At 41.5% G+C, this 27,814-nt stretch overlaps 1 protein-coding gene across 6 annotated transcripts in view; it reads right to left on the reverse strand.

Annotated features, from left to right (window-relative positions):
* LOC126273196 (aryl hydrocarbon receptor nuclear translocator homolog) overlaps positions 1 to 27,814 on the reverse strand; it is a 477,342-nt gene that overhangs the window by 34,178 nt on the left and 415,350 nt on the right. For all 6 annotated transcript variants that reach the window (XM_049976728.1, XM_049976727.1, XM_049976726.1 and 3 more), the window contains 5 exons: positions 12,513 to 12,685; positions 9,027 to 9,174; positions 8,323 to 8,517; positions 7,298 to 7,426; positions 5,735 to 5,893 (listed from right to left, as the gene is read on the reverse strand). In XM_049976728.1, the coding sequence (XP_049832685.1) occupies positions 5,735 to 5,893; positions 7,298 to 7,426; positions 8,323 to 8,517; positions 9,027 to 9,174; positions 12,513 to 12,685 (804 nt within the window). The remainder of the gene's footprint in view (positions 1 to 5,734; positions 5,894 to 7,297; positions 7,427 to 8,322; positions 8,518 to 9,026; positions 9,175 to 12,512; positions 12,686 to 27,814) is intronic.

A 27,814-nucleotide genomic window follows, 5' to 3' on the forward strand; every position in this document is an offset into this window, starting at 1 on the left:
CAAGACTTCTGGTCAGGTACATACAGGGTTGTAAATACAAAATCAGATAGGGGTAATGCAGGAGTAGGTTTAATAATTAATAAAAAAAGTAGGAATGTGGGTAAGCTACTACAAACAGCATAGTGAATGCATTATTGTGGCCAAGACGGACACGAAGCCCATGCCTACCACAGTAGTACAAGTTTATATGCCAAATTAATGAAATAAAAGAAATTGTTCAGATAGTGAAGGAAAACAAAAATTTAATATTCATGGGTGACTGGAATTCCATAGTAGGAAAAGGAAGAGAAAGAAACGTAGTCAGCAAATATGGAATGGGGTTAAGGAGTGAAAAAGGAAGCCGCCTGGTAGAATTTTGCACAGAGCATAACTTAATCATAGCTAACACTTGGTTCAATAATCATGAAAGAAGGTTGTATACATGGAAGAAGCCTGGAGATACTGGAAGGTGTCAGATAGATTATATAATGGTAAGACAGAGATTTAGAAACCAGGTTTTATATTGTAAGACATTTCCAGGGGCAGATGTGGACTCTGAACACAATCTATTTGTTATAAACTGTAGATTAAAACTGAAGAAACTGCAAAAAGGTGGGAATTTAAGGAAATGGGACCTGGATAAACTGACTAAACCAGAGGTTGTACAGAGTTTCAGGGAGAGCATAAGGGGACCAAATGACAAGAATGAGGGAAAGAAATACAGTAGAAGAAGAATGGGTAGCTTTGAGAGGTGAAATAGTGAAAGCAGCAGAGGATCAAGTAGGTAAAAGGACGAGGGCTAATAGAAATCCTTGGGTAACAGAAGAGATATTGAATTTAATTCATGAAAGGAGAAAATATAAAAATGCAGTAAATGAAGCAGGCAAAAAGGAATACAAACGTCTCAAAAATGAGATCGACAGGAAATGCAAAGTGGCAAAGCAGAGTTGGCTAGAGGACAAATGTAAAGATGTAGAAGCATGTATCACTAGGAGTAAGATAGATACTGCCTACAGGAAAGTTAAAGAGACCTTTGGAGAAAACAAGAACCACTTGCATGAATATCAAGAGCTCAGATGGAAACCCAGTTCTAAGCAAAGAAGGGAAAGCAGAAAGGTAGAAGGAGTATATAGAGGGTCTATACAAGGGCGATGTTCTTGAGGACAATATTATGGAAATGGAAGAGGAGGTAGAAGTAGAAATGGGAGATATGATACTGCGTGAAGAGTTGGACAGAGCACTGAAAGACCTAAGTCGAAACAAAGCTCCGGGAGTAGACAACATTCCATTAGAACTACTGATAGCCTTGGGAGAGCCAGTCCTGACAAATCTCTACCAAATGGTGAGCAAGATGTATGAGACAGGCAAAATACCCTCTGACTTCAAGAAGAATATAATAATTCCAATCCCAAAGAAAGCAGGTGTTGACAGATGTGAAAATTACTGAACTGTCAGTTTAATAAGCCACAGCTGCACAATACTAACACGAATTCTTTCCGAATGGAAAACTGGTAGAAGTCGACCTTGGGGAAGATCAGTTTGAATTCTGTGGAAATGCTGGAACACGTGAGGCAATACTGACCCTACGATTTATCTTAGAGAAAAGATTAAGGAAAGGCAAGCCTACTATTCTAGCATTTGTAGACTTAGCGAAAGTGTTCGACAATGTTGATTGGAATACTCCCTTTCATATTCTGAAGCTGGCAAGGGTAAAATAAAGTGAGCAAAAGGCTATTTACAACTTGTACAGAAACCAGATGGCAGTTATAAGAGCCAAGGGGCATGAAAGGGAAGCAGTGGTTGGGTAGGGAGTGAGACAGGGTTGTAACCTATCCTCAGTGTTATTCAATCTGTATATTGAGCAAGCAGTAAAGGAAACAAAAGAAAAATTCGGGTTAGGAGTTAAAATCCATGGAGAAGAAATAAAAACTTTGAGGTTCACCGATGACATTGTAATTCTGTCAGAGACAGCAAAGGACCTGGAAGAGCAGCTGGACAGAAAGGACAGTGTCTTGAAAGGATGATATAAGATGAACATCAACAAAAGCAAAATGAGGATAATGGAATGTAGTTGAATTAAATTGGGTATTGCTGCGGGAATTAGATTAGGAAATGAGACGCTTAAAGTAGTAAATGAGTTTTGCTTTTTCGGGAGCAAAATAACTCACGATGGTCGAAGTAGAGAGGATATAAAATGTAGACTGGCAATGGCAAGGAAAACGTTTCTGAAGAAGAGAAATTTGTTAACATTGAGTATAGATTTAAATGTCAGGAAGTCGTTTCTGAAAGTATTTGTATGGAGTGTAGCCATGTATGGAAGTGAAACATGACGATAAATAGTTTAGACAAGAAGAGAATAGAAGCTTTCGAAATGTGGTGCTACAGAAGAATGCTGAAGATTAGATGGGTAAATCACATAACTAAAGAGGAGGGACTGAATAGGATTGGGGAGAAGAGGAGTTTGTGGCACAACTTGACTAGAAGAAGGGATCGGTTAGTAGGACATGTTCTGAGGCATCAAGGGATCACCAATTTAGTATTGGAGGGCAGGGTGGAGGGTAGAGGGAGACCAAGAGATGAATACACTAAACAGATCAGAAGGATGTAGGTTGCAGTAGGTACTGGGAAATGAAGAAGCTTGCACAGGATAGAGTAGCATGGAGAGCTGCATCAAACCAGTCTCGGGACTGAAGACCACAACAACAACAACAATAACATGAAAGCAATATAATCAACCAGTTGGTCAGACAGAAGAAACATGATCACAAAAAGATACATTCAGGTATAGGAAAGTGCTCTTTGCAGGGAATCTGAGGGCAAAGGAAAACCAAAATACACTGTAGCCCCATACTGTGGCAAAATATCTGATAGAATAGGTTGTTTGTTCCATAAGATGGGAGTGCATACCAGCTTTCAATCTGGCATGCCACACAAAAATGTGACCTGTTTACCCAGCTGGGAACTTACAAAAGCTAGTGTAGCATTTGTGACCATTTCTACATCTGACAGATGGGCAGAACATTTAACATGAGATTCAGGAAACACACTGTTCCGGACGATAGCAATGCCTCGTCACTGAAGTCTCACCTATACAGTAACACCTACATGTTACAAAAGACATTGATGACACTCTGCATATATTTCTTACAGTTGATAAAAATGTGTTATGAATATTTTAGAAAAGATTGAGATTTATAACCATTTTAATAAACACCCAGAACAGATTTAAAACAAAGAGACGAAGTTGAAAAATAACTGATGTGTAGACCATTTCTGTACAACTTTTGAATCAGGTACAATTTTATGCTGTTTTCCCTTGGGCTAGGAATGGATCTTCCTATCTATAAAAGTGTATAAGATTTAACTTTTTATAATAGACCTTCCTGCCACAAGTCGCTACAAATATTATTGTTGCCAATTATGCAAACCTTCCTCCCACAAATGGTGTATGATTCCCAGATACTTGAGGCAGTTTTGTTTTATAATATTGTGACCATATTTGTATCCATTTTAATCTTTTGTTTGTTATCTGTACTAAAGTTTTAAAAGTATCCTTTTTGCAAGATAATGTGCAGCAATTATATGAAATGATCTCACTGGTTGTGCAAGCATAGCATGCACTCACCTGTCGAAATGGCAACAGACTTTGAGAATACTGTCTTAGTTTGAAACATGTAATTTTTTTTTTTTTTTGCCGACTTTTTACTCCCTCTCATATGGAATGGAAAGATTTTTTTTACATAACTTTTAGTTTAGGAATACGCAGTAAAGCCCTTGATCAAGTGTTTATTTCTTTTGTTTAACTGTAAAAATGGCCCATTCATTTGCAGACAGGCACTATGAAAAGACTGTTACACATTAACAGCTTTCGGCCAAAGTCTTCTTCAGCACAGAAAACACAAGCTGGCACACCTCACACATGCATGGCCACTACCACTGGCAGCTCCGGCCAGAATCTGATAGGAGTTGCTGGTGGTAGCTGTCATGTGTGCGTGAGGTGTGCTTGCTTGTGCGAATGTGTGTGTTCTTTTATCACTGAAGAAGGCTTTGGTCAAAACCTATTAATGGCTAACAGTCTTTTTCGATGTGGTTGTCTGCAGCTCAACAGATCACCTTTACGGTGAGTAGCAATCTATCCTTTTCCAAATATTATTGACATTCGAACCTGGAGCTTCCATTGTTTGATTTTCTTTTGTTTCCAAAATTTTTTTTCTCTGATGACACAACCGTACAGCTAAATTTGCTGACATTGATTTTTAGATTTGAGATTATCATGTGTAGTTTTATTTTAAATGGGAGCCAACAGATTCAGTGTGACCGATGCTGGCACATCGACAAAGACATGTTAAGTGTTGCATTTTTTTCATTTTACACATCTGTGTAAGTAAGTTTTAATGTCATCTGAAGGTAATATCAAATGTAATTCATATCATTATGGTTTTTATCTGAACTGTGTTAACTAGTGATGTAAATGCAAGGTGGGCCCATTATAATCACGTTTATAAGCAAACTTGGAGATAGCTTTAGATGGAATGTAAGATATGTGATTATAGTTTTTCACTGTGATGGTGGTCTGTACGAAGTTTTTATGTTTATTTCTCATTTTATTTTCCTATTCTTGAATCTGCTACAACTTTTGTCATTTGCTTCACTACCAGGCAGCTTTAAAATGCTCAAATGGGTGAAATTAGTTAATAGTGAAAAAATAATGAAATAAAGTGTTTATTTCAAAAATAAAAAGTCTACACAGAACAAGAACTTCTCTGAAGAAAGTATTATAAGGGCAACATTGAGTTAAAATGACGCGTTGGTAGGAATTTGGAGGTGACAATCTACTGGTGACTCCACAATGAGAGGAGCTTATATCACTAAACATTAAAACATGAGACAGGGAGTAACATCACTTCAGCAAAACAACTTTGCTCACTGCCTCATCCTTTCCAGGAACTTGTTGGCAGAGTTTGGCTACACACATTAAACAGCTATGCCCATGGCGGTCTCAGCCCAGATCTGAACACCTGGAGTCAACAGGACCAGTCAGCACACTGGTCACATGCCAGCACAGCCCTCAAGTCTCCAGTTAATACTATCACTTAACATTCTGAGAGTCTCTGTGTCACTTGCAATACACTCAGTCAAGAGAACAACAGTCTTTGACTAATCATGTTGTCATCAGTGTGGGTATGTCAGTATTTGTTCTGATAAAGCAATTCATTAAGCATCAAACATTGTACGACATACATGTATGAATGGGGACACTGCGGTCCACAGTGGTTGGTTCCATCAATCCTCAGTAAGATATAAATAATGGCTCTCCCAATTCTTGGTAGATTCATTCATTTTGTGTGTTAGTGTGTTTGTGTGTGTGTGTGTGTGTGTGTGTGTGTGTGTGTGTGTGTGTGTGTGTGTGTGTGTGTGTACTGCTGTTTGCAAAAGCTTCGAGGCCACCAAAATCTGCGTGATTAACCGCAAGGATAGCTACAGTCCTCCAAGTACTACCTTCAGAAACAGAACTTACAGGAATAGAAAAACCAAAACACCATTCTCAAAATACATTGGGCATTGGGATCCACAATAATGTGTTGTTTATTTGGGGCACCAGTAACTACAATTGTAACTGCTTTCAAGCTCCTGTATATAGGAAAATAAGGTTGAAATTTTCTGTAACATTTCCTTACATTATGTGATAACAATTTGTGTTACACAGAACATTATATTCTTGAAGGTTATGACTTATCAAGTATGTGAAGCTCACCTTGTTCAAAGCTTTCCTTCATGTGTGTTTGGTCTTCTGGATGAAAAAACTCAAAACATGACTTTCCTAAAAGTTCTGGTGGTGCATACCCCAACAATCCCATTACCCGCTGGTCGACGAACGTGAATTTTCCCTCCGCAGAATGTCGAGAAATGAACTCTGAAACACAACATTCAAAAATAAAAAGATTTGCAATAAATATAGTGTTCAAGATTAAGGTATACTTAATTATAAAGTGAGTGAGAAAAGTAGTGAGACTGACAACACTGCAGGTGATGTGGCAATGCTGCATTGCTCTACTTGTGTAGAGCGGTGTGATCATCCATTCCCCATGCTCAGTCTCAGTTTCAGCTCAATACAGCCATCATGTGATTTCTGAGAGCACAATCAGTGAAGCCGTATTTTTGTTAGGTGTTACGAAAGAGAAACTGCGGAATTGAGAGCAATGTTATATCAGCAAGTTTTGTGTTAAACTTGTGGAATTGGTAAATGTGACCTTTGAAAAGTTGAAACGAGCCTATGGGAAAACACTTACTATCAAGAACAAAAGTTTTTCTCTGGCACAAATCATTTTTGGAAAGCCAAGAACAAGTCAAAGATGAATCTCACTTAGAGACACCTCCAACTTCAAAAACTGATAAGACTGTCGAATGTGTGCGTTCTCTTGTGACACCAGACCAATGTTTAACAATAAGGAAAGTGGGTGACCTGTTAAACACTTTCACCGTATATCAAATACTGATCAACGTTTTGCACATGGGAAAGGTTTGCACCAAAATGCTGCAGTAAAACCTAACAACTAAGCTGAAGGTCAATTAAAGAAATGTGTGCATTGATCTTCTCAAGAGGATTCCCAGTGACCACAAATGGTTCAGTCATGTGATCACAGGTGATGAATCCTGGATTTTTGAGTATGATCCTGAGAGAAAGAGGGCAAAGTAAGGAAGGGCGAATTCCAACCCATAACATATGCATAAAGTGATACCACTCGCAAGTTAAATGGAACAGTTTATTTTAATTCTGAGCAGTGATCAGAAAAATTCTAGGTTCTTTGATGACATGAAAAGAAAGTGACTCATTAAACAGCAAAGGACCACATCAAATAAGTTTGGGAGAATGCATTGGGCTTTAGGAAGAATGAGAGGAAAGTAATTTGTGAAGAGGTCCAAATTATGCAGATGAGATTAATTCATCTGCGTCGTACAAGTACATTGACATTTGGGATTACAGAAAGATTTCCTTCTGGGTCACTCATTCACAAATACAGACTGAAGGCAACTGCATGAGACTCATGGTGGTTCTATGTATGTGTTCGTCAAAGTAAAAGTAGTTTGTATGATGGGATATACAATGAAATTGATAGGAAGAAACAGAAATGAAAAGTTTTCAAATTGGAAAAAAAAGGGAGGAGAAGAGAAGAAGAAGAAGAAGAAGAAGAAGAAGAAAGAATGTTACAGCAGCTCCATGGAAGCACGCGAAAGGAGTTTCAAAAACTGTATCTGATCACTGAATTTGTCTACAATTAACTTAAAAAATATCAGTGTTCAGCAAAAATTGGCATACCTGCATTGCTATTGGAACCAGTAAGATCACTTGTGTTGGGAGTGGAAGTAACCTGCAGCCTGCCAATAGCCACCAAACAGCAATGAGAACCATGCCCATCCTCTTCACCACCTCGGTCCATTTGTACACCTGGTGATGATGACAGCAGCGAATTTTAGCATTATTAATATAATCTCTGTTCTTTACAAGGTAAGCAATGGAATTAGCTATAATGAGTTTATTGTTTACTGTTTACATTACTAATTCATTACTACTACAGCTTCATTACATACTGGATGTAGTTTATTTCCATGCATTTTTCTCTTTCTTTCCTGTGTTGTCATAAATTTCCAGCCATTTTATTATTCTCTACAGGAAACGTAAGATAGTAATTTCCTGTGCTATTTATATGCATTGTAAGACTAAAAGAGAGAATAGATTGACACACACACACACACACACACACACACACACACACACACACACACACACACACACACTCACACACACACGTGCGCGCGCGCACAGAGAGAGAGAGACAGAGAGGGGGGGGGGGGGGGAAGGGAGGGAAGAAGGGGGGATAGAAGGGAGGAAGCTACTTTAGGATTTTTTGTGTCTGCATCAGAGATAGAGTGCAGGCTTGGACTGGAGTGAAATTGGCATTACCGCTTCAAAGTAATCACCCAGCATTTGCTTAATAGATTTAGGAAAGTCACAGAAAACCTACAACTGGATGATTGGGCATGGATTTGAACCGTTGACCTCCTGAATACAAGCTCATTGTCTTGACACTGTGCAACTTAACTAGGAGAGAGAGGGAGGAGGATGCACATTTAGATATGAGATAAATACACGATAATAGATATTAAATACTACCACATAACTTTGCGCATTATATTTTTGATCGTCTGGTGCAGGAATACGATATATACTTTAAGAACAAAATTAAATGCAGTTTTCAAAAAGCTGCCATAACAGTCCAGGAATAACTGAAAATACTTCATGAATGTGTATTCATATAGTTGCTGCTGAAGTATGTTTCTTACCTGTTGGTGGCCAATTCTTAATGTAACCTGTGCAATGCACAACAGCGTAGTTTTGGCCATCACGGGAGGGACCAAGGCTGTTACGTTGTTTTAGCCTATTGAGATGCCCAACTGCCATGTTCTCTGCTGCTATATTTCCCACCTTCATGCGGCAGATGAAACCCCTTCGTGACCCCATGCACAACCTCATGGAAGCTGTTAACAAGGAAAATTGCAAGTCCTCAATATACTTCTAGAAATTATGCCAAAAAATTTGACATAAGAAACAAAAAATATATCTGAATCGGCTTAACAGTAGAAGTGAACCATCAAAGCCAGGAACTTTCATTGCTATGACAATGCTGATGCATAAAGATACAGTTAGCTATAGCATCTAAACGGAAACTGCTACATTCTCTAATAGACAAATATTAATAACCGATCATTGGCTTCAGTCTGAATCTAACAGAAAACTTAAATATAATCATAACTCAAAAATTAAAAGTGTGTTTACACTGTCACGGCATGCACAGATAAACACAAGCCCAAAAATTACAAATCTCTTTGATGGTGAATTTATAAATTCCACAACTTAAGCATCATCTTCTTCTATAATAATTATACACAGAATACCCATTATTGCTGCCTTTTCACATATACTGAAATAGTTCCTTTCATGTTCAACCAATAAATGCACAATATTTCAGTTCTTTAATTAAACTTACACTGATGACCTTCTTTCTTGACAGTCCCAGTCTTAAGGTCAAGGATGCGACCAGTATTCTGAGGCTCTTGTGTTGAGAGTTGTTCACGGACCTTCTCCACATCCTCAGCATGAATGTTGTCATAGATGCAGGAACCAAACCACTCATTCTGGAAACAATTTTTTTTATACACTGTTTAATATTCACAGAGCTGTAATACATTTTACAACGGAGATCCAATCTCACCATAGAGTCCTAATACACTAACTTAAAAAATGTGCATGGACTGGGGTTCCATCATCATCTCTAACTATAGGTGATAATTTTCTGAAGATTAAATTACCAAAACATGCACCATGGTGTAACTCATGACTCTGAGTTAAGATTCTCTTTCTTAGTAACTTGCATCAAAGGGTAATACAAAGGAATCATTGAGAAATAAGTCAATTCTGATGGACAGCTAATAATAACTGATGGGCATACACTGATAAAAATGTGCCTAAAACTTTAGTGTACGCCAGCAATAAATTGAATTGCAAATAATAGTTACTAGTTGGCACGTAGAAGTACAAAAGGTAATAAATCTGCCCAACTAATTGCTTGAGACTTTAAAATACATCTCTCTTTGAAACTTCCTGGCAGATCAAAACTGTGTGCCAGACTGAGACTTGAACTTGCGAACTTTGCTTTTCGCGGGAAAGTGCTCTACCATCTGAGCACCCCAAGCATGACTCACAACCCATCCTCACAGCTTCAATTCTGCCAGTACCTCGTCTCCTACCTTCCAAACCTTGAGTAACAGAGGAGATACTGCATTTAATTGATGAAAGGAGAAAATATAAAAATGCAGTAAATGAAGCAGGTGAAAATGAATACAAACATCTCAAAAATGAGATCAACAGGAAGTGCAAAATGGCTAAGCAAGGATGGCTAGAGGACAAATGTAAGGAGGTAGAGGCATATATCTCTATGGGTAAGATAGATACTATCTACAGGAAAATTAAAGAGAAATTTGGAGGAATGAGAACCATCTGCATGAATATCAAAAACTCAGATGGAAAACCAGTCCGAAGCAAAGACAGGCGAGCAGAAAGGCAGAAGGAGTATATAGAGGGCCTAACCAAGGGCGATGTACTTGAAGGAAATATTATGGAAATGCAAGAAGACGTAGATGAAGATGAGATGGGAGATATCATACTGCATGAAGAATTTTACAGAGCACTGAAAGAATATAATAATTCCAATCCTCAAGACAGCAGATGTTAACAGGTCTGAAACTTACCAAACTATCAATTTAATAAGTCATGGCTGCAAAATACTAACACAAATCCTTTGCAGATGGATGGTAGAGCCTGACCTCAGGGAAGATTAGTTCAGATTCTGTAGAAATGTTGGAACACGTGAGGCAATATGGACCCTACAGCTTATCTTAGAAGATAGAATAAGGACAGGTAAACCTACATTTCTAGTGTTTGTAGACTTGGAGAAAGCTTTTGACAATGTTGACTGGAATATTCCTTTTAAAATTCTGAAGGTGGCAAGAGTAAACTACAGGGAGTGAAAGGCTATTTACAATTTGTACAGAAACCAGACGGCAGTTATAAGAGTAGAAGGGCATGAAAGGGAAGCAGTGGTTGAGAAGGGAATGAGACAGGGTTGTAGCCTATCCCCGATATTATTCCATCTGTCTACTGAGCAAGCAGCAAAGGAAACAAAGAAAAATTTGGAGTAGGAATTAAAATCCATGGAGAAGAAATAAAAACTTTGATATTTGCTAATAACATTGTAATTCTGCCAGGGACACCAAAGGACCTGGAAGAGCAGTTGAACAGAATGGACAGTGCCTTGAAAGGAGGATACAAGATCAACATCAACAAAATCAAAATGAGGATAGTGGAATGTAATCGAATGAAATCAGGTGATGCTGAGGGAATTAGATTAGGAAATGAAACAACTAAAGCAGTAGATGAGTTTTGATATTTGAGGAGCAAAATAACTGATGATGGTCGAAGTAGAGAAGATATAAAATGTAGACTGGCTCTAGCAAGGAAAGGGTTTCTGAAGAGGAGAAATTTAATATAGGGTATAGATTTAAGTGTCAGGAAGTTTTTTTCTGAAAGTATTTGTATGGAGTGTAGCCATGTATGGAAGTGAAAAATGGACAATAAATAGTTTAGACAAGAAGAGAATAGGAGCTTTCAAAATAGGGTGCTACAGAAGAATGCTGAAGATTAGATGGGTAGATCATGTAACTAATGAGGAGGTACTGAATAGAACTGGGGAGAAGAGGAAATTGTGGCACAACCTAACTAAAAGAAGGGACAAGTTGGTAGGACACTTTCTGAGTCATCAAGGGATCACCAATTTAGTATTGGAGGGAATCGTACAGGGTAAAAATCATAGAAGGAGACTAAGAGATGGATACATTAAGCAGATTCAGAAGGATGTGTGTGGGTTGCAGCAGTTACTCAGAGATGAAGAAGCATGCACAAGATAGAGTAGCATGGAGAGTTCCATTAAACCAGTCTCTGGACTGAAGACAACAACACCATTGAGGATACTAAGAACCTAAAACGTTTAGGAACCACAGTTCCATAGTTCTAGGTACTGTTCCCCTAGGTGGATTGATACTATTACATTACTCTTACTAACAGAAATCTAGAACCAAAAATGTTTGAGAACCACTATTCTAGGCAATGTTCCCTGATGTGGACTGATATTATTATACCACTCTTACCAACAAAAATCTTAATTTCTGCTGGAGGTGTCAGAAAGAAGGAAGAGAGATGAAAGTTAAATGTCTTGTTGACAACAAAGACATTAGAGATGGATCATAAGCTAGGAATGTGAACAGATGGGGAAGGAAACCCACTGTCATTTTCAAAGGAACCATTCCAACATTTGGCTTAAGCAATTTAGAGAGATCACTGGAAACCAAAAGCTACATGGCAGAGCAAAGATTTGAATCACTGTCCTGAATGTGAGTCCAATGTGCTTACCACTGTGCCACCACATTTGGTAAGTGTCACAGAGGGGCAGGGTCCAAGTTTCACAACCTTATAGTAGAATCAAGGTAATAACCAACTTGGTATACTTTACAAGTTTTGTAAACCCAAAAATTATGTATCTGTTTGATGGTGAATTTATAAATTTCAGAACTTAAGTATCATCTTTATACAAGAAGACATGATGAGACAGTCTCATGAATTTCACAAATTTGTCTCTCTACATAAAGTGCTAAAATATCATGTTTGTATTAAATGTACTACTAGGTTCAAAAAGTAATCAAAATCATTTGCATGCAAAAAATTTGATTATAATCAATTTAATACTAAAACTAGGAGTAAATTAGTAAAACAGGGTTTTTAGAATGAAAAAAGTATCCTCAATTATGGAACATTGCACTATTTTGACACAATTGCATAAAGGAATTACTGGCAACCAATTTAGCTCTCCTAATTAAAATAATCAATACAAATTTCTTTCCATACAGACAAAAATGCATACCTGTGGTTGGTTTAACACTGGAGCCACTGAATCCGAGACATAAATAACACGACCAGTATCACAAGTTACAACGAAAAGGAAACCATCTGCAGCTTCCAAGATAAGGTGCTTGAGTTCTTGGTCTGTGAGGAATGATGGTTTGTATGTCCCATCCGTGCTCGTATTGCCAGTGCCTGAAACAATAATATGGTAATGTAGTCCACGCAATTCTAGCATTATCACTTAAGTGACATGTCACCTTATTATCACTTGATTTCTTTCATCTCTCTTATACACTGCAACAACAAAAACTCTATTATAGGAACCGCATAAGGCTTTACTCAACAAAATCAGACAGTAATTTTAGTTTTGAAAATTAGTAATGCTATTTAAAAGTGCTGAAAGATAGCAGAAGAGAAACAAATGGATGATTAAAGATTCTACTGCTCCATATTGAGTAACAGCCTGAATTTGAGTTGGATTAAAACATGATGTCTGTGCAGAGAGAGGGAATAAGGCAAAGTGTGGAAAGGAAGACAAAATATATGGGGAACATACGAGATAAAAAGCTAGCATAAAACAATTGCCTGATTGCTCAAAGAGAGGGACAGAAGAATGCCTTTTATTTACATCAACACAAATACTCCATAACATGAAAAGAATGTCTAGTAAACTGTGCTCTAAATTGCACACCTCAACAGCTCCGAGCATTTGTTCAGTAGAAGAGATGTGTTTCAAAATGATGAATTGGATTAGGGTAATCCAATTGTGAAAAAATCTCCTATCAGTTCAACACCTGATGTTTGGTTATTAGAAATATCATCAAGTCCGACAGATGGTAAATTAATTTATGTGTATCCATTTTGGCCCCATGGGAATTGGGGATACATCAGGTCAGCACCAGTAGAGCCCTAAGCTGGTATAAGGCTAGTGTCTCAGAGAGATTGCCCAGTATTCCTGAGGCTCCGTCCATGACACATCTTTCCAACTGCCAAGACCCCTGAGCATAGATCACGTCACACTTCAGATTGGACAAAACAGGCAAGTATTACGGAAATGTTACTGAACACTAGACCAGTCCAAGAAGTGGAAAACATCAGTGAGAAATTGGACCAGATCGAGATCAAAGCCTTTTTTGGGGACACAGAGGAAACTTCTATGAGAGAAGGAAGGCAAAGAATGGCTTCCTAAGAACAAATCGGCAGAATTAAAGCTCTTCAAACTAAGAACTCTGAAAAAAAAACTGTCTTCAGAGAGAAGTGAGTAAATGGACCCTGCCCATTTCCAAGGGAATAAGAGAACACGAGAGGAGACAATTACTCCCACTCCCCAGGATAACCAGACCCAGAAAAAGCTGAGGTAGAAAAAAAGAAATAGACCTATAGTACTGTTGACTCGGTTTTTCGGATGGCAGTAGTTCAGCAAAGTCATTCACTTGTTAACATGGAAGTTAGTTCAGAGATGGCTATCTTACAAAGGACTGTGGAAGATCTAAGTCAAGGGCTCAACTTCAGGATGGTCTATCTGGACAAAGGTACTCTAACCTTTATCTGTGTGGGGATGAGAACAGGAGACTGGCTAAAGAAGATGGTGCTCAAGGTACCTCCATGGGATAAGCCAAAGTTGCTGGCCAAGACGGCACAGGAAGTCTTCACGACCGTGAAAATATCAATCTGGGTACCTAAACTACTTAAAGATGTTTCTCCAAAGATCGTGTTCGAAAAAGCACAGGCGCAGAACCATAAAGTCTGGATATAAGATTGCACGATAATTAACTGGAAGGTTGCATCTGACAGTCAAAGCCTTCTGGTGGATGTAATGCAAAAGCAAAACCTAAAGCAGTATTTAGGGTTCTCACGAATTACTTTCTGAGTTGTTAACGACATCAGAAGTGACAATGATGGCAACCTGCAACTCAGTGAGGGGGCAACTGCCTCCTTGAGTCGCATTCTGGGCAGACAGGAAGTGGATGAGGCCCTGGTCCAGGGACCTTGTTTATACAACATGAGCGTATCAAGTCTTGGAGGAACTGGAGGTAAGCTGATTTACACCAGGAATAAAAAACACGGAATTGTATTTGTTTTAAGAACTGAATTTCACTCATGCTGATAGAAACTTCGGTTCTGGGAATTTATCGACCAACAGGATAAAACAGCACGATGAAGGGAGCACGACGTAGTCTGTACTCACCTCAGCTTACTGAGGACAGTGCTCCTCCTTCCCATGAAGTGAGGACTCTAGTAGGCAGGCACCTGTTGCGGAATGAACAACTGCTGTTTTGGTGCAATGCCAGTCCCCATAACCTACAGTGGAGAAGTACCAACACCGACACTAACTGCTTGAATACCCTTTGGAGAACATCTAGAGAACTTGAATAGGGGTAAGGATCCTACACTTAAAAGCAAAAGAAGGGACGAAGTAATTAACGTAACTTTTGGGTTCAATTGGGTGTGAACAGACCATGGTCTATAAAAATTTTAGGATAACGAGCTGCGACTCATAAAGGAAACATCTGAACTCACGCCAACGAAGTTAAAACTTCGATAAGAAATTAAGTAAATTTAGAGGAAATGGCAGTTGAAGTGACGTCTGCCATTGTGACCTTGTAAGTGGGAAACATTCCAATCGCAAAGAAGTTCACAAATAAGAACGCATTTTTTATGGAACAATAATTTTGAATTCCAACGGAAGCAAGTGAGAAACTGTCCAACTCTGCAAGAAGGAGAGGACAATGGGTAAAATATCAGGAGGTCCTTGCCAAATAAGAGTACAATCTTGCTATTAAGCAAGCGAAACAATCATCATGGAATGTATTCTGTGAGGAGTTGGAAGGTACAGCTGCTTGCGCTAGACTTTATAAAATCCTCACTAGAATACACCTAATCCAGGAGGCACACTATGAAAGAAGGGTGGGGGGTACACAAGGACACTGCAGGGGATATCGGATACGCTTTTCCAGACTCACTTTCTTCAATGCACTCTGGGAGACAATACAAAGTTTCAGTCTCTGTGAGGCGTTGGTTTGCAGGTAACCAACGGAAGAACTGGGAATCTGTCAGGGTGTGTGTACACTTAAAAAAAAAAAAAATAAAATAAAATAAAAATAAAAAAAACAGCGAACAGAGGGAACGATTCAATCGTTCCAAATCACCAGGCCCAGGTGGAACTTCTCCGGCTCTATTGCAACAAGCATGAGAGGGATCAATCAGGCTCCTATACAGTCGGTTTCGGATTAACCTAGCGACAGGAATCTCCCCTAATGCATGGAGGGCAGTGAGCCGGCCTAAGTAGCCGTGCGGTTCTAGGCGCTTCAGTCTGGAACCACGAGACCGCTACGGTCGCAGGTTCGAATCTTGCCTCGAGCATGGATGTGTGTGATGTCCTTAAGTTAGTTAGGTTTAACTAGTTCTAAGTTCTAGGGGACTAATGACCTCAAAAGTTTAGTCCCATAGCGCTCAGAGCCATTTGAACCATTTGAGGGCAGTGAAGGCTGTTTCCTTTCCAATGGCAGGGAGAACTGGTTATACCAAGGCTAAGGATATGAGACCATTCAGTCTGTCCTCCTTTCTTTTAACGACACTACAAAAACTGGTTAATGTGCACGTTAAGGGAAATGAGGTTACCAGAGTTCCCTCCACAGCAGGGCCGGCCACGGCGTGCCAGAGTTCATGCGAGCAGCGTGTGTGGCCAGCGTGCGAGCCAAGGCCCAGCCTGTCACTCGGCTTTGCTCAGTCCTTTCAGGAAGTACCCGGAACAGCGCGACATTTCAAAAGAATGGTTCAAATGGCTCTGAGCACTATGGGACTTAACATCTGAGGTCATCAGCCCCCTAGAACGAACTTAGAACTACTTAAACCTAACTAACCTAAGGACATCACACACATCCATGCCCGAGGCAGGATTCGAACCTGCGACCGTAGCAGTAGCGCGGTTCCAGACTAGCGCCTAGAACCGTTCGGCCACCCCGGCCGGCGCGACATTTCAGTTAGCACTGCGATGCGGCATTTTGCGGTCGACACAACTCTTGAGTTCGGCAGAATCGTGATGTCAGCGCTGTTCACCCTTAATTGTATGTTCGTGGTACGAAGAATGTTCACAGACCCAGTGGCTATTTGCACAAAAAGAGGCAGTCTAGCGATCTATCGTCACAATCTTTTAAAATGGATGAGAATTCTCAATTCAAACAAGTGACAGGTACTGCTTATTTGCTACGAAAAGACATTATAGTACCACGCAGAAAGAACTTGAACTTTTAGATGACAATGAAAGAGCAAAAGATTACAACGATCGACAGAGGGGATTCATTGTTCTGTAGATCAAGAAGCACTTTGTGGGGTCGCACCCATTATCCCATTTTCAGGTGCAACGATTTTCAATGGAAATGAACGAAGAGTATGGAGACTTCATACATTACTGCAAAGTGCGTTGCTTAAACCAAGCGGCACGCCTGGAACCATTTTTCGATTTAAATTTCGCTATTGTTAAATTTATGAACGGTTTGGAAACGAAAATTACGGCATCCGGAATGGATTGCAGATAGCATTTTAAGTGGACTTGGCTGCATACTGCCCTCAGTAGCAACTTCTCTCTGATTTGACGGGGATGCATCTGACAAGAAAATCGCGTTGTAGAAGGCACACAAAGACAATCCTGTTCCTAAGCTCACCGGCGTTAAAGAAATCACGAGGTTTGAAGAATTCATTGTGGTCTTCGAAGAATTACAACGATAGTTTTATAAAGATTTTGAGGACACTGTCAATCTTACATCTGTTTCTGAGACCGTTTACCGTTTCAGTTGAAAGCGCCCCCTGCCTATATGCAGATGTAACTGATTGATCTGCAACGTAATTCCAGTTTAAATTACAAATCATTTTACGTTAAAACTGTCCAGGACCTCTACAATGCTTTATCTCAGGTGTATTTTCCAGCCTCCATAACGAGGCTGCAAAAGTGCTGCAATATTTCGATCGAAATGTTTGTATAAAAGACTTTTTTTCGATTATGAAACTAAATAAGTCACGATTACGTGGCAACTTGAGTGCTAAACTCTGAAATTGTCTGCATCTGTCCATGTGTTGACAGTTTGTACCAAATAAAAATTATATTATATATTCAGTGTGCCATAAATTATTAATTAATATTGAAATCTTGTTCTGTTTGTGTCTATGTTGTTGAGAAATATGAAATATAAAACCAAGTCATATGCAGTACAACTATACTGCCATTAAAATGGTGCGCGTTAGCCATTTTCCCCTCTTGACCCTCATCGCGCTCAGACAGCGCCGTGTGGCGGCGGGGGATGTGAAGCGAGGCTAAGCGCTTTGACACTTGTGCCCGGACACGGGCCGCGGGCCGATCTTTGCTACCCCTGCTCTACAGGAAAGCGGACACGCATATTAACCAAGCAAATCATGCGAAAAAGCACTTCAACTTGTTCGCAGAATAGGAAAAGCTCTACACTTTCAGTAAAGTGCTCTCTGCGTCTTCCTAGACAATGAGGGGGCTTTTAGCAATGCAACATTCGAATTCATAGTTGGAGCTGCATAATGGTTCAAATGGCTCTGAGCACTATGGGACTTAATTTCTGAGGTCATCAGTCCCCTAGAACTTAGAACTACTTAAACCTAACTAACATAAGGACAACACACACATCCATGCCCGAGGCAGGATTCGAACCTGCGGTCGTAGCGGTCGCGCGGTTCCAGACTGTAGCGCCTAGAAACGCTCGGCCACCCCGGCCGGCCCAGCTGCATAATAGTGTGGCATTAAGACCACTGTATGTAGGTGACATAAGGTCATGCTGAGCAGACGAAAGAAGAAGTTACTATGACGGATGTGACAATAGAGACTGACACAACCAATGGGTGCCCGCAAGGTGGGGTTTTGTTCTTGCTGCTGTGGAAACTAGTGGTGCATGAACTCTTGAAATATTTAACTAGACGTTACTTTTGCCAAGGATATGCAGATAATTTAGTCACAGTAATACTTGGCACATTTGCAATTACTATTAGAACAACTGCAAAAAGCACTCTGAACATTGCGCAAACCTGGTGTAAGAAACAGGATATCATGGTTAGTTCCAGGAAAACTGTTGTTAGTAATGTTAACGGAAAGTGTATCCAGCACATATACTAGAATCTTAAAAAATATGACGAAATTCTACCAGTCGAGGAGGTAGTGACGAAATACCCAGGGGTAGCCATGGATCCCCAATTAACTCGACCTCAGTTCCAAGCCAAGTGCACTAGATGGGTCTTTGGCAGAAACTGGGGTCCAAGTTCCAGGATCATGTACTGCATATACCCCTCAGTAAAAGACCTGTGATGATTTATGGGGCCTACAGTATTGTGGAATAAAGTAGAGCAGAAGGAGGCAGCTACGGACCTCTGGAAGGGGCAGCCGTAACAGGCTAAGTAGCAAACTCACTGCTGGCATGGAGACCATCTTGGACATGTCCCCGCCACATCTTTGCGGTTACAATGACGACAGTAGTAGGGGTACACAGGTTAAAAACTGGCAACATTTAAAATATCCAGAATCCCTCACTAATAACATGACCAGTCGTGGAAATGTCAGCTGCTTCAAAAAGCCTTTCAATGCAGATTTTGTAAGTAAGGAACTGAGGGGGACACTGTTAAAGAGGCACAATCTTTTTTACCGACGGGTTAAAAACAGACAAAGGTGCTGGGACAGCAGTATAAAGCGTACAAGATAGACGAGAGAAACTGGCAGCGGTATTCCAGGCGGAGACATTCATTACCACAGTGTATGCAGAGAAGAATCTATGCATGTGTTAGAAAGACTGTAGCATCTACAGTCAGGCAGCGAAGTAGCTCTGAAACGTCTATAAGCGTTGCAGAATGCCACGAATCTTTGGTGAAGTTAGGGGAAAACAACACGGTAAACCTCCTGTGGGTCCGTGGTCACTTAGGAATTGTTGATAATGAACAAGGTGATAAAGAGGCCCGGGCATGGACAAAGACACCATTTGTTGGTCAGGGTTCTGTTTTAATCATCAATATGGCGATGGTAAAATTTGAACTACGTAGCTGGATCGGTAGGCAGCACATAGAATATTGGTCTACAATCCGAAAACAAAAGCATAGTAGGTTTATGATGATGAAACCATGTTTAAAACGAAGTTCTACAATTGTGGGCTTGAACAGGAGGCTGACTATACTGGCCATGAGAACTTCAGGAAAAATGTGCACTCCATGGCCCTAGAGAAAAAAACCCTGAAGTACAGACTAAGAGATGTGGGGGATTAAACAGTACCACATTTGATCTTCCAGTGCGAAGCACTGGAGGGCAGAGGACACAAAATATTTGGGGCAGTAACATCTGGAGAAACAGTGTCTAACGAAGACCTATTACAGGGTCACCCACGACTTTCTTTTGTCTCCCTGATTAAATCAAATCAGTGCGTGTTGATAGAACTTTCTGGTAACAACTTTAGCAGCACGCCACTGAATTGCTTCGATATCTTCTTTTAATACGACTTGGTGGGAATCCCAAACACGTGAGCAGTACTCAAGAATATGTCGCCCGAGCGTTCTGTGCGAGGTACCCTTTACAGATGAGCTACACTTTTCTAGAATTCTTCCCGTAAACAATAGTCAACCACTCACCTTCCCTACAACAGACGTCGTGTATTCTTTTCATTTCATGTCGCTTTGCAACATTGCGCCTGGACGTTTAACCGACGTGATTTTGTCAAGATGCGGTTGGCAGGAACATTAAAATGCCTTTGAGAGTGGCGACCCCATCACAGAAATAGCCTTTATACGGGTACTACTGGTTCCCTCAGAATCAGAGAGACGTATCATACCAGTTACGACCCGACATTGGTTGAACGAAGGGTACCAGAAAGGAAGGACTCTGTATTCACTGTACACTGGGGTCTCATTACTAGCCACTTACATCAATGTACAAATCACAAAATGAACACGGAGGAAATTGTTATGTCATTGCCACTAAACGTTTTGTTTGTTACATTCCATACACAAGATTAAGACAGAGGTGTAGATTACACTTTATACTGGCCAGGTTGAATTCTCTGTTTCTCTTCTTGAAGTTTGGCATGGTGGGGCTCCAAAAGGAATTAGCAATATGTAGCAGAAGACTCTTATCCACTGTTTATTTGCCCTTCTATGGCAGATTTTGTACATTCATTCCACTCCGCGTCACTTCACAATGTTGCTCCTACAAGTTAAATTAATGTATCTCAGCTCAGAGTTGTACTGATGACGACAGTTATTGAATGACACTGCTTATCTCCAAGTTCTTCTCACGTGAAAATGTTAGCTAAATTGTTTTGGTTTTGCTGAAGTTGCTCAACCATGAAACTTTGATACAGATACTACGTAATTTGGGAAGGAAACACTAGATTTACAGTGTGATGCAGACTATATCTGTGGCGAATTCGCCAAATTCAAAAAGCAAAGCTTATACGGAAGACTGTCACTGTAACTACATTGTGTTAAGTAAATATGAAACTAACACGTTTTGGTGAAATTCAGTTAAAATCTGGTAGATAGCATGCATGCCTGCAGGAAGTGAGTTGGATTTCACGAAAGTCTGGATTTCCAAACACATCGAGAGTGAATATGCGTCCCACCACACAGTGCCCATTAACTTACGAATGCGCTGTAAATTCAATACGTTGTCGGCAGAGTGCAGGGCGGCGGGACAATGTTACGGTGGAATCCGCACAGTCGCAGCGTGGGGCTCGCGTGCGTGGCTCCTCGCCGCCCGCGACCTATCGATCGCTACAAAAATCGCGAGAGCGCGACCTTGTAGCGGCACAACAGGTAGCGCGCCCCGACGTCGCCCGCCTTAGCCATTCCAGCCCATTTGTGCATTTAGACGGCACGGGCGCATGTGCTGTGCATCTAGAGCTGTCCCTGGCCGTAGGCACTCATCAGTCCCCACTTAACGGCACAACAGAAATGTACAACGAGCGTTCGATTTCTAAGCCCTCCCATTTTCTTTATTAGGACAGTCACAAGACAGAAACTTGCGATTTGTCTTAGAACAAGCGGCCAGTCTTTGGGTATGCGTGACACGGACGGCAGCTACAAAGAACTAACGGCAACGGTAAGAGTGAGACGATATTCTGATATCAGAAATGATGATGGTTACATTACATGAACAGCGAGTAATCATTCGTTTCTCCAATTGCGTTGAGTGACACCCATCCAAATTCGTCACCAGTTATGTGAGATGAGTAGTGATGGCGTCATGAATGTGAAGAACGTGCGTTCGTGGGTGTGACAGTTCAAAGAAGGGTGAACGTCGTGTGACAAAGACCCAAAAGAATTTCTGCTTGACAACGGCTTGGTCTCAGCATGTCACGCAGGTGGAGACAGTTGTGTGGAGGATCGTCGACTGAGCGTGAAAGATATCGCCTCCGTGGCGGGCGCCTCCATGGAATTTGTGCACACAGTCCAGCACGATGAACTGAAAATTTGGGAACCTTCCTTTGGGGATGGGTTACCACAAATGCTGATGGGCGACTTCAAGCCTGCGCGCGTGGCATTTTACCAGGCAATGTTGTCACGTAATCAGGAACGGGTCTTCCTTTTCAACAACTGTGAAAATGAATGAGATGTGGATACAGTTTTTCAATCCTGAAGCGAATCGCCAGTCAGCTCGGTGGTAGCACAGAAGTTCATCGGAAAAAAAAGAAAAAATAATATACTGAGTAAGGGTCAATTCTGAAAAAAAAAAAAAAAAAAAATGCTAATGGGCAGTTTTGGGACAGCGATGGCGTAATCCTTATTACGTTATTACGTTCCAAAGGTGGTAAGTGCGAGCTACCAAGATATTGGAAGAACTGCGAGAAAAGGCCGGAGAAGACCGCACGTGTGTTCTTCCGCCAATACAATGCATAGCCGCATCGGCCGAATAGGACGCTAGAGTTTCTTCTCGTAACCAACTTTGATGTGGTTTCTCACGTTCCTTACTCATTAGACCTGGCTCCTAGCGGTTTTTGGCTTTTTCCAACGATGAAAAGCACACTCTGTAGTGGCACATTCTCCGATCGTGCCGGTGTTACATCAGAGATCACCGTGATTCGAACTGGCAATTTCCAGGTCCACTGTTACCACACTTGTCGGTATCAGACACAGAGGGCGGTGTAGCGTGTTTTTTAGCTTTAGGCCGCCAAACAGCTGAAATTCGTAGTGGATAGGCGTAGATAGCATATGCCGAGAAATTATTATGCAAGATGTGTATTATCCCTACATACATAAGCCGGCCGCGGTGGCCAAGCTGTTCTAGGCGCTTATGTCCGGAACCGCGCGACTGCTACGGTCGCAGGTTCGAATCCTGCCTCGGGCATGGATGTGTGTGACGTCCTTAGGTTAGTTAGGTTTAAGTAGTTCTAAGTTCTAGGCGACTGATGACCCGAGAAGTTAAGTCCCATAGTGCTGAGAGCCATTTTTTGAACCTACCTACATAATTTTACTTGTTGGTTTTCTTTTCTCAAAATATGCTCTGAGATGACTACTTTATTTTAGCGTTCAGGCGTTAAGGTAATTATGGAACTGTTCGAACTTGAGATCGGACCAGCTTGTTAGAACTTCTGTACAAAAGCAGACGACAGTAGTTGCCAAATAGGCTCGTAGGACAATCGTGGACACCAAGATGATGGAGTAGGACCCCCTTTTGGATATGAAACGATTGCTGTACGGTCTTGGGATCGCTTACTAGAAGCGTGTTGAACCTGACTACAAAAAATCTAATCCAAAATTTACCCGCGTATTTTTCGATATCGCATTTCTCAAACTGGCGGTAAACATAACTTACAACGTCCATACAATTTTTATCGGAACTTGATGCTGACACTCTACACTGAATTCTCTATCAGCATACGTAGCCGTTTGCGTATCTGCAAAAGTCTAGTTTCGGTGCCCGTTGTTGTCTCGAAAGGTTGGGCGAAAAACATGACATTTATTTCAACAGGTCACCATTTTGCTACAACTTAATATTTTTCAATGACTTACACAAAATTACTCTGTTACAGGTCCAACAGAAGAAATTCGGGAATTCCCGCGGATGACCAATGTTCCGGCTGCAAGGAGTTCTTCCACTTGGTGCAGCGACTACAGGGGGCGTCCGATGTGAATATAAAAATGATTTCTTACAGACAAAAGTGTAAGGAATAAAACTATATAATCCTATTTAGGATTACTTTTTATTTTAAGGAATCACGTAGATCGCCTGTTTTTCATGCGTTCAAAGAGAACTATCCCCTCAATACAAGGAGTCGATATTCTACAATGACTCGTTACCGAATAATCTGATCCGCCTCTAACGATCTCGTCGTCGACGGGACATTAAACCCTAATCTGACGCTGACTTGTTATGTACGCAGTGTCCCTTGAACCGTAAAAGAAGGATTTGGATACTACAAATACGAGGGCGTGCTGAAAAGTAATGCCTGCGAATTTTTAATGTGAAAACTCTTACAGCCTACATCTTGATTCTTCCGGTTTACATATTTATTTCTCAAAATAGTCACCTTGGCGACAAATACATTTCTCCCAATGACTTTGTTGACGGAACCACATCATCATCTCTGCTTGCGGCACTCCATCACTATCAAAGTGAAGTTCTCGGAGGCGTTCTCTATGTTTTGGAAGCAAATGAAAATCGGATTGGACCAAATAGGGACTGTATGGAAGATAATCGATGACAGTCAACCCAAGGTGTCGGATCGTTGCAGATGTCGCAGCGTTCGTGCGTCGTCTGGCATTGTCATGCTGAAGGACGATCTCTTCGAATTCGAAACACTATTACAACAGGCTGTCGCTCAAGCACCGACATAGTTACGTTACACACCGCCGTGTTACACGCTGCGATTCGGAGCCCTCTAGCGGCCGAGGGCTCCAAATACGTAGACTCACACCCACCCACCCACACACACACACACACAAAAGCACGCGCGCGCACGCACACACACTGCATGGCTCGAATCTAGAAACTCCAATTAACGAAACAGCAACGCTTTCACGCCTGAGGATGGAAACTGTCGTAAGCTTTGTCTAGTGCGACAATCCTTAACAGTCACATCACAACTCGTAGCGACTGGAGCCTTGTAATCTACGCTCCTGACAATGTCCCACGAGAAGAAGTGAATTAGCGTCCTATCTGGTGACAGAGATGCATACCGAGTAGAAACATCTCGATCATTCCTACATTACCCACACCGTAGCTCAAAGCGAACGCCTAAGCCGTGAATGACGGATGTCGACGTCCACTCAAGTTGGAACTGACTACGGTTACTACATTACTGGCCATTAAAATTGCTACACCAAGAAGAAATGCAAGATGATAAACGAGTATTCATTGATTATACTAGAACTGTCATGAGATTACATTTCACGCAATTTGGGTGCACAGATCCTGAGAAATCAGCACCCAGAACAACCATCTCTGGCCGTACCAACGACCTTGATACGCCTGGGCATTGAGTCAAACAAAGCTTGGATGGCGTGTACAAGTACAGATGCCCATACAGCTTCAACATAAATACCATAGTTCATCAAGAGTAGTGACTGGCGTATTCTGACGAGCCAGTTGCTCGTCCACCACTGACCAGGCGCTTCCAATGGTGAGAGATCTGGAGAATGTGCTAGCCAGGGCAGCAGTCGAACATTTCCTGTATCCAGAAAAGCCCGTGCAGAACCTGCAACATGCGGTCTTGCATTATCCTGCTGAAATGTAGGGTTTCGCAGGGATCGAATGAAGGGTAGAGAGCCACGGGTAGTGACACATCTGAAATGTATCGTCCACTGTTCACAGTGCCGTCACTACGAACAAGAGGTGACCGAGCCGTGTAACTAATGGCACCCCATACCATCACTCCGGGTGATACGCCAGTATGGCGATGACGAATACACGCTTCCAATGTGCGTTCACTGCGATGTCGCCAAACACGGATGCGACCATCATGATGCTGTAAACAGAACCAGGTTTCATCCGAAAAAAATGAAGTTTTGCCATTCGTGCACCCAGGTTCGTCGTTGAGTACACCTTCTGAGGCGCTCCTGTCTGTGATGCAGCGTCAAGGTAACCGCAGCCATGGTCTCCGAGCTGATAGTCCATGCTGCTGCAAACGTCGTCGAACTGTTCGTGCAGATGGTTGTTGTCTTGCAAACGTCCCCATCTGTTGACTCAGGGATCGAGACGTGGCTGCACGATCCGTTACAGCTATGCCGATAAGATGCTTGTCATCTCTACTGCTAGTGATACGAGGCCGTTGGGATCCAGCACGGCGTTCCGTATTACCCTCCTGAACCCACCGATTCCATATTCTGCTAACAGTCATTGGATCTCGAAAAACGCGAGCAGCAGTGTCGCGATACGATAAACTACAATCGCGATAGGCTACCATCCGACCTTTAACAAAGTCGGAAACGTGGCGGTACGCATTTCTCCTCTTTACACGAGGCATCACAACAACGTTTCACCAGGCAACGCCGGTCAACTGCTGTTTGTGTATGAGAAATCGGTTGGAAACCTTCCTCATGTTAGCACGTTGTAGGTGTCGCCACCGGCGCCAACCTTGTGTGAATGCTCTGAAAAGCTAATCATTTGCATATAACAGCATCTTCTTCCTGTTGGTTAAATTTCGCGTCTGTAGCACGTCATCTTAGTGGTGTAGTAATTTTAATGGCCAGCAGTGTAATTGCCAGCGTTACACCCTATAAGAAGTGCGAGAGGATGCGTTCATCTAACGTTTAATGAAGCATCTGTTCAGTGTCAAGGACGGTATTTTTTCCACATCAATCCAACCATTTGACAAAACTTTCAGTTGAAGCGCTCGACACACGAGAGCACGCCAGTTCTGCATTTCGCTGTACCGACTACTGAACGTGCCGCCACTCGTAAGCATTGCTTTGTCTTTCATAATATGAAAACATAACGTACGTATGTTCTCGCATTTTAGCAACAAGTCAAGTGTTGTATTACCAGGGGTGCCTTGTCCTAACTCCTTCACATTCCTATTTCAGAGAGCGGGATAATGCGAACAATAAAACATCACACTACTTGCTACATGCTTCATTCGTCCTAAGCAGAGGAATAAGCCCCAAACTTTTCCCTCGGGAGCAAAATGCGTCACAGTGCTTCCTTCGTTGCTGCCAGGCACACACTTGATCGTTATGTGGCCGGAGAACAAAGGGCAAGAATGGCAATTGCTCTGTAACGAGCCACTGAAGCCTATGGATTTATTACACCGAAACTTCGCTGCACAAATTCTTAACTTTGTCAGCGCAGTTCACATGCATTACGAGGACGTTTTTCGAAATATATGACTTGATTGTCAGTGATATCCAGCTATTTCCGATAGGAATTCATCACCACGTAACCGCATTCTGCCCTTTCGTTGTCTCGTAGTGGGATAATCACAAGTTCTAGAGACGTATCGGGCTTAATATAACTCCTGCGCCGTTACTGCGTATATCCTCCACATTTATATAAAATAATGACTACAAGTGTGCATTCGTGTACCTGAGATGAATACAAATTGTACAAACAAAATATAACACCAAGGAGAGAAGAACACTTATTAAGACGTATGTGACTAGTAAAACATGAAATGGCTGTCTGAGCCTAAAGCCTTGAAACAGACAGAGGTGGCGCAATTCGAGAGGACGATGGTTCAAACCCGCGTTATGCAATCCAAATTTAGATGCTCCGTGATTTCCCTAAATCGCTACAGCAAATGCCGTGATGGTTCCTTCGAAAGGACGTGGCTGATTCCCTTCCCTGTCCTTGAATCAGTTAAGAGCTCGCGCTCCGTCTGTAATGAACTCGTTGCTGACTGGATGTTACACTATAATCTTCCTTACTACCTTTCATCACTCTTTAAATGGTTCAAATGGCTCTGAGCACTATGGGACTTAACATCTGAGGTCATCAGTCCCCTAGAACTTAGAACTACTTAAACCTAACTAAGGACATCACACACATTATTTGCCCGAGGCAGGATTCGAACCTGCGACCGTAGCGGTCGCGCGGTTCCAAACTAAAGCACCTAGAACAGCTCGGCCACACCGGCCGGCATTACTCTTTAACACATGCAAATAGTCAGCAATGATTTAACATGTCGGAAACGTTCATAGTGCCTTATGTTTCAACTGAAGGTCCCTTCACAACAGACATCCCGTGGTGCTACGTACTTGCGCTGGTAGACAAATACAATGGAAATGCTGCGAGATTGAAAAGAGCTATAGAGTGGCTCAGTCGTGCAGTGGTTGCGTGTTGAGAATACTGATACTTACGACTGGGTCCGATCCTTGCTGCCCCTATTTTTT

This window comes from Schistocerca gregaria, chromosome 5 (assembly GCF_023897955.1).
Source record: "Schistocerca gregaria isolate iqSchGreg1 chromosome 5, iqSchGreg1.2, whole genome shotgun sequence".
Lineage (NCBI taxonomy): Eukaryota > Metazoa > Arthropoda > Insecta > Orthoptera > Acrididae > Schistocerca > Schistocerca gregaria.